Below are 13,656 nucleotides of genomic sequence, written 5' to 3'. Positions count from 1 at the left end.
ACTGTTACTGACGTTCAAACATTGGAAATGTGTTTTAGGGAGACTCTTCCAGCAGCACTTTTGAGGGGCTGAGAGGGTGGAGGTGAGAACACGCGAGGAGACCATTCCCGGCTCCTGGGGAGGTGACGGGGTGCACGGGGCCTTGGAGTCTGTATGCTTAGAGGACTGAGCACGCGTGTTTTGCTCGACTGAGTCGTATTCTGATGACTGTGCCCTGTTACAGGTGTGGTCTGGCTGGTGGCGGTCATCGTCGGAGCCCCCATGTGGCACGTGCAGCGGCTCGAGGTGGGTTCGGGGCTGGGGCTGATATTGACACTATGAATGTCCCGCCCTCTTGATTGAAATCCTTCTCCTTCCTGCAAGAGATTTCAGCGAATCTGCGTGATCGCAATGATTTCACTGGCAGTTTTCCAACGGGACTCAAATAACACGTGTTCAGATTTCCCCGCTGTTTTACCTCGCTCTTCCTTGACCTTCCGTGGGTCAGACTGGCCAGGGTCAGTGTCTGCATCTTCCTGCAGCTGGACGCGGCTCGCCGAGGGTCCTGCGTGGCCAGTCAGGTCGTGAGCGTCCGGGGGTCACTCCAAATATTTTTATTTTAAAGTCACATAAAAAAATTGTGATCGATTATCTTCTTATTAGTTGATTCTCTGTCCTAAGTCCTTTCTCACCTGTCTTCTACACAGTGACAAATTGCAGTTTGAATTGGAAAGGTGGGGGGATTGTCTTATCCAGCCTCTTGGTCAGCTGGGCCCCGCCTTGCCTGGGGAGTCACAGAGGGGGCGGGGCCCTGCTGGTTTCCAGTGTCCCCGCCCACTGGGGGCGTGTCCAGCACAGTCAAACCCAGGTGGGGGTCGCCCAGGACTCCCCAAGACAACGTTTAAACTGTGCGTCCTTCTGTGCTTTTGAAATCACCACAGCATGCGAGGTCCACCAGCAAGGGTGTCAGATGTGCCTCAGACAAGGGTCCACTTAAAACCTGGCGTTATTTATTTATTTTTATTTTTTAAATTTTAATCAAGTTGATATGCAATCTTATATTGGGTATATTAGTCTCAGGTGTACAATATAGGGGTTTTTAGACCCTATAACGTGATCACCCCCTGACTCTAGGGTCATCTTCATCCTGTGCACTCATCACAATATTGTTGACTCTGTTCCCCTTCCCCTGCTCACCCCACTCTCCCCTCCCTTCTGGTAACCACCCTGTGGTCTCTGTTTCTATGAGTCTGGTTATGTTTTGTTTTGTTTTTAGATCCCACATATTCGCGAAATCACATGGTATTTGTCTTTGCCTAGTATTATTTCCCTTAGCATAATATCCTCTATATCCATCCATGTTGTCACAGATGGCAAGATTTCATTCTTTTTTATGGCTGAGTAGTACTCCATTGTACACATATACCTCATCTTCTTTTAAAAAAATATATCTTTATTGATTTCACAGAGGAAGGGAGAGGGAGAGAGAGATAGAAACCTCAATGATGAGAGAGAATCATTGATCGGCTGCCTACTGCATGCTCCCTACTGCAGATGGAGCCCGCAACCGGGGCATGTGCCCTGACTGGGAATCGAACTGTGACCTCCTGGCTCGTAGGTCGATGCTCAACCACTGAGCCACGCTGGCCAGGCCACCTCAACTTTTTTATCTACTCATCTATCGATGGACACCTATGCTGCTTCCCTACCTTGGCTGTTGTAGAGAATGCCGTAGTGAATGTCGGGCTGCAGATAAATCAGCATTCTCGTTGTGTGTGTGTGTGTGTGTGTGTGTGTGTGTGTGTGTTTGTCAAAAATGCAATTGCTCGGTCATAGGGTAATTCTATTTTAGTAGCTTGAGGAATCGCCATCCTGCTTCCCACGGTGGCTGCACCCGTCAGCACTCCCCCCAGCAGTGCACGAGGGCTCCCTTCGCTCCACATCCTCCCCAGCACGTGTGTCTGTGGACTTCCTGAGGGTAGCCCCTCTGCCAGGTGTGAGGTGGCATCTCACTGTGGGTTTGACTTGCCTTTCCCTGCTGATTAGTGCCGTTGAGCCTCTTTCCCGAGGTCTGCTGGCACCTGTATGTCCTCTTTGGAGAAATGCCTTTTCACGTCCTCTGCCCATTTCTCGATCGGATTGTTATTGTTTTGTGATTGAGTTGTGTGAGCTTACTCTCTGTTTTGTAGACCAACCCCTTATTGGACAGACCATTCGTGAACAAGCCCTCCCAGTCCGCCGGCGGCCTTTTCACTTCGTTGGCGGTTTCCTTCGCTGAGCAAAAGCTTTTCAGTCTGATGCAGTTCCATTTGATGGTTTCTATTCTGTTCTCTTGCTTGAGGGGATGTGTCCAAAAAGATATCACTCAGACGGACCTCAGATAGTTACTTGCTCTGCTTTCTTCTCGGAGATTTATGCTTTCAGCCCTTAGGCCTTGCACAGAACCTGTAGCCTGTTGGGAGTTTATTTTGTAGATGATGTGAGAGAATGGCTCCGTTTTGCTTTTCTGCACGTCTCTGTCCGGGAGCATGCGGCTTGATTTTCGACCTAAGTGGATGCTGAGTGAGCGAGGCTCCAACACGCGGGCAGGAGGCCGGCTCCTTCCATTCCCTGCTACCTGGTGGGACGCAGGATGAAGCCTGGCCTGGGCCTGGTGCTCCTCCGGTCATTCAGACAAGACCGTTCCTCCGGTCACCTCACCACCAGGACAGTGCTAGTTTGTCGCTAACATGTTCAGCCCGGTGTCACGACCCCATCAGCCCGAATCCTCGTGGGTCAGCAACATCTCCCTCCCCAGTGGGAGCTGCTGTGGGTCTAGCATCCGGCCCGCTGGAGGGGGGGGGTGCCCATCCCCTTCTTCTCCGCCTCCTCGCTTGTCCCTCTCTCCTGGGGCCGCTGAGCAGAGTGGGGACAGGAGGGCAGGTGCCCCTGAGTGTGACTGTGGCCTGTGACCGAGCCTTTACTTCACGGATGTCTCCAAGAGAAAACTGCCCATGTTCCGGCTGCTGCTCCTGCTCCGGTGGCTGCTCCAGGAGCATGGGCTCCGGCACTCTGTGACCCGCACCCTCTCCGAGGCCTGTTCTCCGGCAAGAAACCCGCAGGAGGGGCCCCATTCAGAAACGGCCCAACCCATTCCCACCTTCCCACCGTGGGGTCCATTTCCTGCCCACAGAACTCTAAGAGATTTGTCTGCTTTTAGAATACAATTATTTTAGCACTAGCTAGTTCAGCTCGGTGGATAGAACATCGGCCTGCAGACCGATTCTGGGGGGATCTGGGGTCCCGGGTTCGATTCTGGTCAAGGGCATGTACTTGGTTGCAGGCTCCTGGTCGGGGTGCGTGCAGGAGACTAACAATGTGTTTCTCTCACATGGATGTTTCTCTCTGTCTTCCCTTCCCTCTTCCACTCTCCCTAAACATCAATGGGAAAATGCCCTTGGGTGAGGATTAACAAAAATAAAAATAATTATTGTAGCACATGCTCCAAATAGATTTTAAATCTACGGAACTGATTTAGTTTATAGAAAATACACATAATTCAAGTGACAAAGCCAGTCCTTGCTGCCGGGTAGAGCAGCCAAATCAGATTTGCTTTCTGTCAGGAGAAAGTATGAGTTCATTCTTCAAAGCAAATAAACGTATTTATATGCATCCCACGGCCTCCTTCTCGCGCCTACATTCTATCAGAGCCAGTGTGTGCGAGCCTGACTGAGGCTGGCACTGCCACCTGGTGCCGTAAAGCACCACTGACCCCTTTGCTTTCTTCTTGCAGGCTCCCTCCCAGGGCTGACATATAGGACAACGAGAGGCCCGGTGCATGAGATCTGTGCACTCGGGTGGGGGGTCCTTCAGCCCAACCTGCACCCTCTCGCAGTCCAGGAGCCCTCGGGGGATGTCCGACTGCCGGCTTAGGTGGGGAGTGGGCCTAAGCCGTCAGTCAGACATCCTCAGTGCTGCCCTGGAGGTGCACTCGCCAGCTGTGAGCCCGGCTTCTGGCTGAGCGGTGCTCCCCCTGTGGGAGTGCACGGACCACCAGGGGGCAGCTCCTGTGTTGAACGTCTGTCAGCTGGTGGTCAGTGCTCATCATAGCAACCAGTCATTCCGCCAGCGCACACCTGTTCCTGTGGGCTGGTCACCTGTGCTGCACTAGGATCAGCCAGCGAGCAGTCCCCGTGGTTGGCCCTGCTGGCGCCATCTGCATGGAGTCAGGTGGATTTCATTTTGATGTCCTGTTCCCGGGGAGTCTGGATCTTTAACTTACTCTTCACTGAGCGTTTTCATTCCCAGTTAGTTGTGTCTGTAAATAACGCTTAGATCAGAGTGTGAAGTTTATCTTTGGCGAGTATACAACTCCCTCCCCCCCCCCCCCCTTTCAAATGGTATTGAAGAGTGGAGATAAAATTTGCTGGGGATGGAGGCAGAAGGTCGTCGAAGACCTAAGTATGTTCCATCCGGAAAGTGCCAGAGTGGGTAAAATGGCAGTCGCTTTGATAAATTCCTAACGTTTATTCCTATTGTCCAGAGAAATGGCTTTTGAATACATGCTAAATGTTTACTTTGTCTCTTATTAGCATTGCTCTTTTTCTTAATGTTGTTACTAGTAATACATCTGAACCGATGAGATGAGTCTGTCAGAAATGGTATTAATAAACAGACATTGACTTTCTATAAAATACACCCCTCAAAGGCTTATCACTGAGTCCGAATATTTTTAGATCAGCAACAGTTTGGATCCCACTTTCTCATTCACCTCAGAATCTCTTGTTTTATTAAATTTATTGGGGTGACATTGTAACTGGTATTTTCATTCATATGTTGGCCATTGAAGTGTTCTTGTACCCCATTGAAAACTTATGACCAGAGTGTAAAGAGTGGAGAGAGAAAAAAATGAAAATAAAAATAAAAAAAAGAGTGGAGAGAGATAGAAAGCGAACAGGCTTTGGACCCCAATTCCACTTAAAATAGAAAAGAAAGTATTAAAACGCCGAAGAATTTAAGCAGCGACGTGGGGAAAAAAAACAACCCACAGTTCAGAACGAAAGGACAATCAAATTGTATGTCGTTCGAGGCATGTCCCCATGGTAACCACATGAGGGTCTGCATCCCCGTGGTCCCTGGCTGCTGGCTCTCCTCACCCAGCCATTCTCATCCCAAAGGTTAAGTACGACTTCCTCTACGAAAAGCAGCACATCTGCTGCTTGGAGGAGTGGACCAGCCCCGTGCACCAGAAGGTCTACACCACCTTCATCCTCGTCATCCTCTTCCTCCTGCCGCTGCTGGTGATGCTCAGCCTGTACAGTAAGATCGGTTACGAACTCTGGATCCACAAGAGAGTGGGGGACAGCTCGGTGCTTCGAACCATCCATGGAAACGAGATGTCAAAAATCGTCAGGTCGGTTTAGTTCTCCTCAGGTTCAAATATATATATTTAAAGATATATATATATATATATATATATATATATATATATATATATATATGTTATTTGTTGGCTGCCTCCTGCATGGCCTGCACTGGGAATCGAGCCCGCAACCCGGGCATGTGCCCTGACCGGGAATCGAACCGTGACCTCCTGGTTCATAGGTGGACGTTCAACCACTGAGCCACATCAGCTGGGCTCAAATGTTTTTAATTAGTTGTGCTGGATGGGGCGGTTACCGGGGACCTCAGAATTCTGGGGTGTGTTTGTTAGAGCCATTTGTCCTTCGCGTGTAGGGATGAGCTCTCTGTACACATTTGAGAGTCCATGTGTGGCAGGAAGGAAGAGCAAGCTCACCAGCCCCCACATCCACCCTCGCAGGTGGAAGCTTCCTCGGGGTTTAGACAGTGTCTGTTCCGTCGATATGTCAGCAGGACGAGGTGGGAGAGCTGTGGACTCCCCTGCCTGCCACTCACAGCCCGGAAGTCTCCTTCCTCCCCCCCCTCCCCCCCCCCGCCTTCCTCACGGGTCCCAGGGAGCACGGAGTCCGTCCCCCCTCCCTCCCGCCCAGGCACGGGAGGAAAATCCTTGAGAAGCCAGAACGTGCTATTTTCTTTAATTTTTATTGATGTCTTTTATCTTTACCAAAGGGCATTGCTTTTTTATTGCATTCATTAGCGGAAAATTTAAAATGCAACTTATGGTTCATTTTACAATCGACACGGAATGGCCATTAAAAACAAAAATAAACAAAACCTGGTAAGAAGTCCAGTGGTTTGAGGAGACTTTTGCATTTCTTCACGTGCGCAGCGCCCCCTGGTGCCCAGTTTGCAGGAAGCCATCCTCCCTCAGTGCAGGAGATGCTCAGCAGCTTGGAACTTGCCACGTTGAAATGAGAAACAATGACTACAAACTTGTATAGATTTAAAGCACCAGGCGAATGAGCCGATTGCTTGCACCTGCTTGTCTCCTTTACAGGAGTCATGGAGAAAACTAGTTTGAAATCCTGGTTAATGATGTCACTTAGAGATATAATAAAGGTTTACATTTTAATTATATCCTTAGGGCTGCCCATATTTCATAAATATTGATATTTTCCTACCACAGGGGCGAGTGGCCTTCAATGTAAAAGGATAAGAGCTTAGGCACGGAAGTCAGACTGCCTAAACTTAAACCCAAGGAGCCCTTCTTCCTTTAAATCCCTTACTGGCCAGTCTGACCTTGCAGGTTACTTGACCTTCGAGGGGCCCCGTTTCTGCATCCGTCAAAGGCTTGCTGGGAAGACTGATGACATCACCCGTGCCCAGCAGCCCGCGGGAGGCCAGCCCCCTCTGCGCACACGTCCGAGGGTGTTTATAATGTGAGAGATGTGGGGGTGAGGGTGATGGCGACGGGAAGGTGATGAACAGCCCATATTACACTGATCGTTAACTCTGTTAACGTCGGTGGAATGATGGTTAGCGGTCTGGGCTCAGAGCTCTGCCATCGATCCGACACGCTTCCCAGGGAGAGGTTAACCGACACTGTGTCCCCGTGGGCCCAGGAAGAAGAAGCGGGCTGTGGCCATGATGGTGACCGTGGTGGCCCTCTTCGTGGCGTGCTGGGCTCCTTTCCACGTCGTGCACATGCTGGTGGAATACAGTGAGTGTGGTCCTCCCCTGAGGGGCCCTGCTGCGTCTCCCGCCGGAATGCACAATGCACCTGGGAAATGTGTCACTATGCGCGGGGCCAATCAAGTACCGAATGTTGAATAGGTTTCTTTCGTGTTTGCAAGGCGAGTAGACCCGTGGTCGGCAAACCGCGGCTCGCAAGCCACATGAGGCTCCTTGGCCCCTTGAGTGTGGCTCTTCCACAAAATACCACGTGCGGGCGCGCACGTACAGTGCGATTGAAACTTCGTGGCCCATGCGCAGAAGTCGGTTTTCGGCCTGTGCAAGTCTATTTTGAAGGAGTGGCGTTAGAAGAAGTGGGGGTACATTTGCTGAGGTCGACCCCTCAGATTGAGGACGTTTTTAGCAAAGGCCAGCTAAGGAGCACCCTAATTAAGTTAATAACAATGTACCTACCTATATAGTTTAAGTTTAAAAAATTTGGCTCTCAAAAGAAGTTTCAATCATTGTACTATTGATATTTGGCTCTGTTGACTAATGAGTTTGCCGACCACTGGACTAGACCATTCCATGGCAGAGAATTCTGTCTGAGTGCAACCACGTCTTTAATAATTACAGACGGGCCAGGAACGCTCTGACACCCTCCCTCCATGCTGTGCCTTCTGCACTCCCGAGTCACACAGATGTCGGGAAAGGAGGCAGCCTCTGTCTCCAGCGAGAGCCCTGCCCCGAGCCCCATGAACTCAGTAACCCGTGCATTCCTGCCCTCCGGAAGTCTCCCCATGACCTCCGACGTGGCGCGGTTCTCTGATGACTGCGTTTCTGTAACAGGGAATGGTTGCGGAGCAACCACGGCTCCCAGGGTAACTGCAGCTTGCAGTCCGGTTGGATGCGTGAGCCCCACGTCTGCTGGGCCGGGTGTGGTGGTCAGCCTGGCTGCTCTGGGAATGAAGGCCCCTCACGGGGCTGCGTTCTGCAGACACCCCTGCTCCCCCCAGAGCGACCTGGAGCAGTTTCCACACCTTCAACCACTCGCCCAAGTGCGAACCGAGGTTCCTTGCTGTCTTAAGTCATTTCCCCATAAAAATCTGACCTTAAACATGAACACAAAGACGGATGAGACGCAGAGGTTTTGTTTTCAGGTCATTAAGACAAATGCGCGTTCTCAATGTGCCTCTGTTCCAGGCAGCTTCGAGGAGGAGCACGACGAGGTCACCATCAAGATGACTTTTGCCGTCGTGCAATTCCTGGGATTCGCCAACACCATCTGCAACCCCATCATTTACGCCTTTATGAACGAGAACTTCAAAAAGAACTTCCTGGCCACCATGTGCTGCTGTGTGGTGAGGGAAACCCTGTCCCCCGCATGGCGGCGGCGTGGACCCTCAGGGACGGCCATGACGCAGAAGCGAGCCGCGCTGGGCCGGAGGGAGGACGCCGTGGAGGAGACCAAGGGGGAGGCGTTCAGCCACGGCCACATCGAGGTCAAGCTGTGCGACCTGCCCGAGGAGACACGGCGGGCCCGGTGACCGCCCCCTCGCGTCCTGGGCCGGAGCAGCTGCGTCAGGGTCAGGCCGTGGCGCGCATGGCAACAGTGCCCTCATCGTTAATGTCACGTCTCCATCATCGGAAGGGAAGTGACTGTGAGCACAGGCCAGAGACTTCTCTCACTGGTAGAGTGATGAAAAGGAGTCACCTTAAGTCATTTCCCCATAAAAATCTGACCTTAAACATGAACACACAGTTTTGAGACATGAGTGACCCGTCCTGGGATCATTCGTGTGGATTTAAAGTCTCGTACACGCGTGGCTGGTAGTCTCCCCTCCAGTCAACGTGACGTGGCTTTTCTGTGTTGTTGAAACTGGATAAGAAAATAAAAATGGCATCTTCCTTCTTGAGTAAGAGTCGAGCATGTAATTCCAGGGCCCCTTGAACTTGAAGCTGGGGGACGCTGCTGGCGGCCAGGTCTGCCCAATGATGATAATGCTGAGGAAGATGGAGAGCAGCAGGCAGCAGGTGAGTGATTTAGAGGCAGACACCTGGGCTTGAGTTGCTGCTGCTGCTTTTTTTTAATCCTCACCCAAGGATGTTTTCCCATTGATTTTAGAGAAAGTGGAAGAGAGAGGGAAAGACAGCAAGGAACATCGATGTGAGAGAAACACATCGATGGGTTGCCTCCTGCACACTCCCTGACCAGGGCCCGGGTGGGGAGGAGCCTGCAACCAAGCTATGTGCCTTGACGGGAATCGAACCTGGGACCCTGCGGTTCGAAGGCTGATGCTCTATCTGCCGAGCCAGTCCGGCCTGGGCTGGGCTTGAGCTTCTGGTGGTCCCACCAGTCACCACCGCTGTGCAAATGAGTGCGCCCCGTTACCCCCACGCTCACTCCTTCCTGTGGGAACAGCGGCTGCGAGCAGATGGCCGTGTTCTGAGCTCTGTCCCAGCCCCTGGCCCTCAGGCCTCCCTCTGCCCCCCCTCCCTTTCTGAGGCTGGTCCCGGCCCTGCCTGACTGCCCACTCACGCCCACATTGTAACGGGTTCTCCACTCGCAAGGAGAAGGAGTCTCTTCTGAGGGTGACAAGCGTAGGCCAGGCTACCCTGAATGTTTGCATTGTGAGCCCTTCGCTCTTTACCAGCGGATGAAAGGCTTCTGCCTCCAGGAGGGGCTGTTGGCGCAGGTAGCAGACGAGAGAGAATCAACCCCCAGCCCATGGCATTCACTGCGCCCATGACGGCCCCGCGAAAGGGGCAGGCAGGCCCGCAGGGCACCCCACTCTGGGCCTCACCTACATCTCCCTTCACCTCAACTCCCACTTCTCGGCTCCTCCTCTGCCTCCCAGATGAGCGCTCCCTCCTCACTGAGCCCCAGCCCACACAGCTGCAGGTTCCCGCGTGGGTTCCCCCCCGGGGAGGTCTGGGAACCAGAGAACACGGGCCGCTGGCGTCTTTCTCCATTGACATTTCATTGTCTGTGGCGACGTGAGCATGAATGACAGGAAGCAAAGGGGGAAGAGTGTGGTTTCGGGAAGGCGTCCGCAGGACACGGGGCGACCAAGTGGCCCCGCTGGCGCAGGGCGGTGCACGGAGGCCGGGTGGGTGGGTGGCTGGTGCGTGCTGAAAGGCCTCGTCCTGGCCTCGTGCTGGGCGCCCTGCAACGCCTGGGCACCTGCAGCCACGATTATCTCCAACTCACGGAGCCGTCAGGGACGAGAGTGATGTTGGTTATTCTCACTCAATCAGCAAATTCCGGCGCCTTTTCCTAAGCGCGAGGGACACGCTCCCCCTGGGACTCAGGGAAGAGCCCGTGAGCTGGCGCGGTTGGAGGCCCGTCCTTCCAGGGTGGGCGCCGGGCCTGAGCCCTGAGCGATCAGGGAAGGATCTGAGCGTTTCCCGCCAGACTCCCGGCAGCCGGGAGAACGCTTCCTTCCTCACTCACATTGTGTTAATGCCGCTTCAGAGACTAAAGCAGCAGCAGCCGTTCCTTCCCGTCGGACATGGCTCTTTGCTCTTTGCTGTGAAAGTTGGGAAGAGGAGGTCCAGTCCATCGCTGAGGAACGCCTACCCTCAGCGGGAGAAGCGAGTCCTGAGGGGGGAGCGCGGCTGCGAGGCCACAGGGAGTCCCCACCTTCGCAAAGGGGCCCTGGGACAGCCTCCTCTCTCCCTCCCCTGAGTCTCTCCGGCCCCTTGGTCTCGCACCCTGGGATCTGCTCTTTCCCCCTTTTCTCTCTCTTCATTCCGTCCGGTTTCCCCTCATCGGGTGCGTGGAGTGAGAACAGAAAAGGCTTGTGGATCCGGGAGGGGGGCTTGAGCGGGGGAGGGGGGGCAACACCGAGCCTTCCTCTTGCCGGCCTTTGGGCAAAAAGATGAAGCCCTGAAAGGACGTGTGTTGCACACCTGCAAGCCCTTTGCTTCACGATGGATCACGGGGCCACACGCGCTCTGTGTCTGCAGAACGCCCCTCCCTTCCCGCCTGTGGGTCAGGACACCAGCCTCAGGCACGCCAGGCGCCTCTGGCTATTCTAAGTCCCAAACAAATTTAAAAAGAAGGGCCACGTCGCAGGGCTTTGTGCCTTATTTAAAGACTTATTATAAATGACAAGGATCAAGAGAGCGTGTTATTGGCCTGTAAATGCGCAAGGATAGAGACAGCAGAAGTAGAAACACATGTATATGGCCAAGGTGGCAACACGATTCAGTGGGAAAGGCAACTCTTTCAACCAAATGGCTCTGGGATAACGGGATGTCCCAGTACCAAAACCAGGCCCTTTGTCCTTCTACTGCTTTTTAAAAAATATCTTTTTATTGATTCCAGAGAGGAAGGGAGAGGGAGAGAGAGATAGAAACATTAATGATGAGAGGGGATCATCAATTGACTGCCTCCTGCTTACTCCCAGCCAGGGATCAAGCCCGCAACCCAGGCATGTACCCTGACTGGGAATGGAACCGTGACCTCCTGGTTCATAGGTGGATGCTCAACCACTGAGCCACGCCGGCTGGGCTACCCTTCTACTGCTTGTAGAAATCACCACCCCCTGGGTTTCTGGAGCGAGCCCATGCCACCTGCAGCAAGGAACTACTAGCCGGGTTCGATTCCGGTCAAGGGCATGTGCCGTGGTTGCTGGCACATCCCCAGTAGGGGGTGTGCAGGAGGCAGCTGATCGATGTTTCTCTCTCATCGATGTTTCTAACTATCCCTCTCCCTTCCTCTCTGTAAAAAATCAATAAAATATATTAAAAAAATAAAATAAAATGCAGCCTTATTATGTTCAAACTCTGAGACATTGTGATAAGAATTATCTTGTGACCTGCCGTGGTTATGGTCCATCGCTGGCGCACAAAAGGGTCTCCCCGGTGGAGGTCTGCGTTGGTCTTGCTTTTCTGCGTCTGGGTGTTTGTAATAAAAGTAGGGACGGTAGAGGAACAGTGTTTGTTGTGAGAGATCCCTTTGGTGTCTCCCCTTGACGTTTCAACAAGTTGAACACACGACTCCACAAAGAATTCCCCGCTCAAGGCACAATATGCCTGAAAGATCCACGCACTGAGACATCTTAAGGAAAATGCCAAGTTGATGGGGTAAACTGCAGGCTACTATTTTGAAGGTTCTGTGAGAGAGCAGGAAAGTTATGAGATACACTTCATTAGAGGGCGGCTTTTGTGAGACTAACACGGCTGCACTGGAGAGAACCAAGATAGCGGCGTAGGTAAACACTGGCGCTCGCCGCCTCCCACAACCACATCAAAACTACAACAAAAACACAGAACAGCCATCGTTCAGAACCACCTGAAAGCTGGCTGAATGGAAGTCCTACAACTAGAGAGGTGAAGAAGAAAGCGCATTGAGACTGGGAGGAGGGGCAGAGGTGTGGAAAGAGCTGGTCTGACAGCCACATGTGCCTTTCTTTTTTTAAAAAAATCAGGAGGGATATCTCAGCTGCGGAGGCCTCCTGTGAGGAGCAAGGGGTCCCAGCCCCACACCAGCCCCCCAGCCCAGAATTCCAGAGCTGGGAAGAGAAGTCCCCATAACTTCAGTCTGTAAAAACCAGTGGGGATTGTGGCTGAGTGACACAGAGGCTGCTGGAGACCCAAGTGTTCCTCATAAAGGGCCAGCACATGAACTTACATGGCTTCACTCCCTCTGAGCTACAAAACTGGGACAACAGCTCAGGGGGAGCCAGGGACATGCCTGGAGGAACTGGATGGTCTGGCATTGGAGCAAGAACTCAGGGGCAGCTTTCTCCCAGACTGGGGTGCTCACATGGGTCATTGTTCCTGTGTTGAGTTGACAGGCAGGTGCAATATCTGAATATCTATCAGCTTGATTCACACTGTTCACGCCCCCCTGGTGATTCCCTAAGATCCCGCCTCATCCAGTTTTGGCCCCACCCAAGCTGTTTGCAAGCAGCTTTTTCATATGAATGGCTATAGGGAGTGGCTCTAGAGTAAAGCCTGGATTGACCTGTGGCAGAGCCACAAACGAGTCCCAACTTAGAGGGCAGAGCCCTCTTAGCATAATTAGGCTTGACCTTATAGCGCCCCCTAAATCCTTCCTGAGTAGCTAACGGGCTGTGGGAGGTGCAACAAGTGCTGCCAAAACAAGTGAAACTCACAAGAACATTGTAACTATGTTGACCACTTCCTTGTTTTCCTCTGACTATAAAATAAAGCCTCAGCTTGCCTGCTGGATCCTTCTCTGTGGCCTCATCCAGGCACAGGAGATCCAGTGAGCCCCAACTATATTCTCTTTGTGTCTTTTCTTTAATCCTTCACTGCTCATCCTCAGGCTCACCAAACCCTTGGCTGAGCTGGCACAGCACAAATGGCCTGTCCTTTCTCAGTTTCAGACTTCTCTAAAATCTCTCAAACAGTTGGCATCAGCGTGCCCCAAACCTATCAGTAAAAAGCCCAAGACCCAACATTAGTACCACCCTGCCTTGCTTCACAGCTGGGCCTCCCCTGGGCACTCCCTACCCCAACACAAGTAGCAGCCATCTGCAGATCTCTCCGTAGCTCCTGCCGCGTGGCCTCAGGCAGTGGCCGACTTTGCACTTCCTGGGAGGCCCCAGAGCCAGTGCATCTGGTGGACAGCTTCAGACCATATCAGATTACAACTCTTCACATCCACAAGCGACACACTCAAGGGGGCAGACT

General features: G+C 52.6%; 1 protein-coding gene across 1 annotated transcript; it reads left to right on the top strand.

Annotated features, from left to right (window-relative positions):
* Positions 1–223: 223 nt before the first annotated feature.
* On the top strand, positions 224–8,537 carry QRFPR (pyroglutamylated RFamide peptide receptor; the record flags this gene model as incomplete). Its single annotated transcript, XM_006108427.3, has 4 exons — positions 224–285; positions 5,136–5,371; positions 6,942–7,039; positions 8,194–8,537. Coding segments are annotated over 4 exons (740 nt in total), but the record flags the coding sequence as incomplete, so codon positions are not given.
* Positions 8,538–13,656: the final 5,119 nt, after the last annotated feature.

This window comes from Myotis lucifugus, unplaced genomic scaffold (assembly GCF_000147115.1).
Source record: "Myotis lucifugus unplaced genomic scaffold, Myoluc2.0 scaffold_2270, whole genome shotgun sequence".
Taxonomy (NCBI): domain Eukaryota; kingdom Metazoa; phylum Chordata; class Mammalia; order Chiroptera; family Vespertilionidae; genus Myotis; species Myotis lucifugus.
This window is presented reverse-complemented; position numbering and strand designations above follow the sequence as displayed.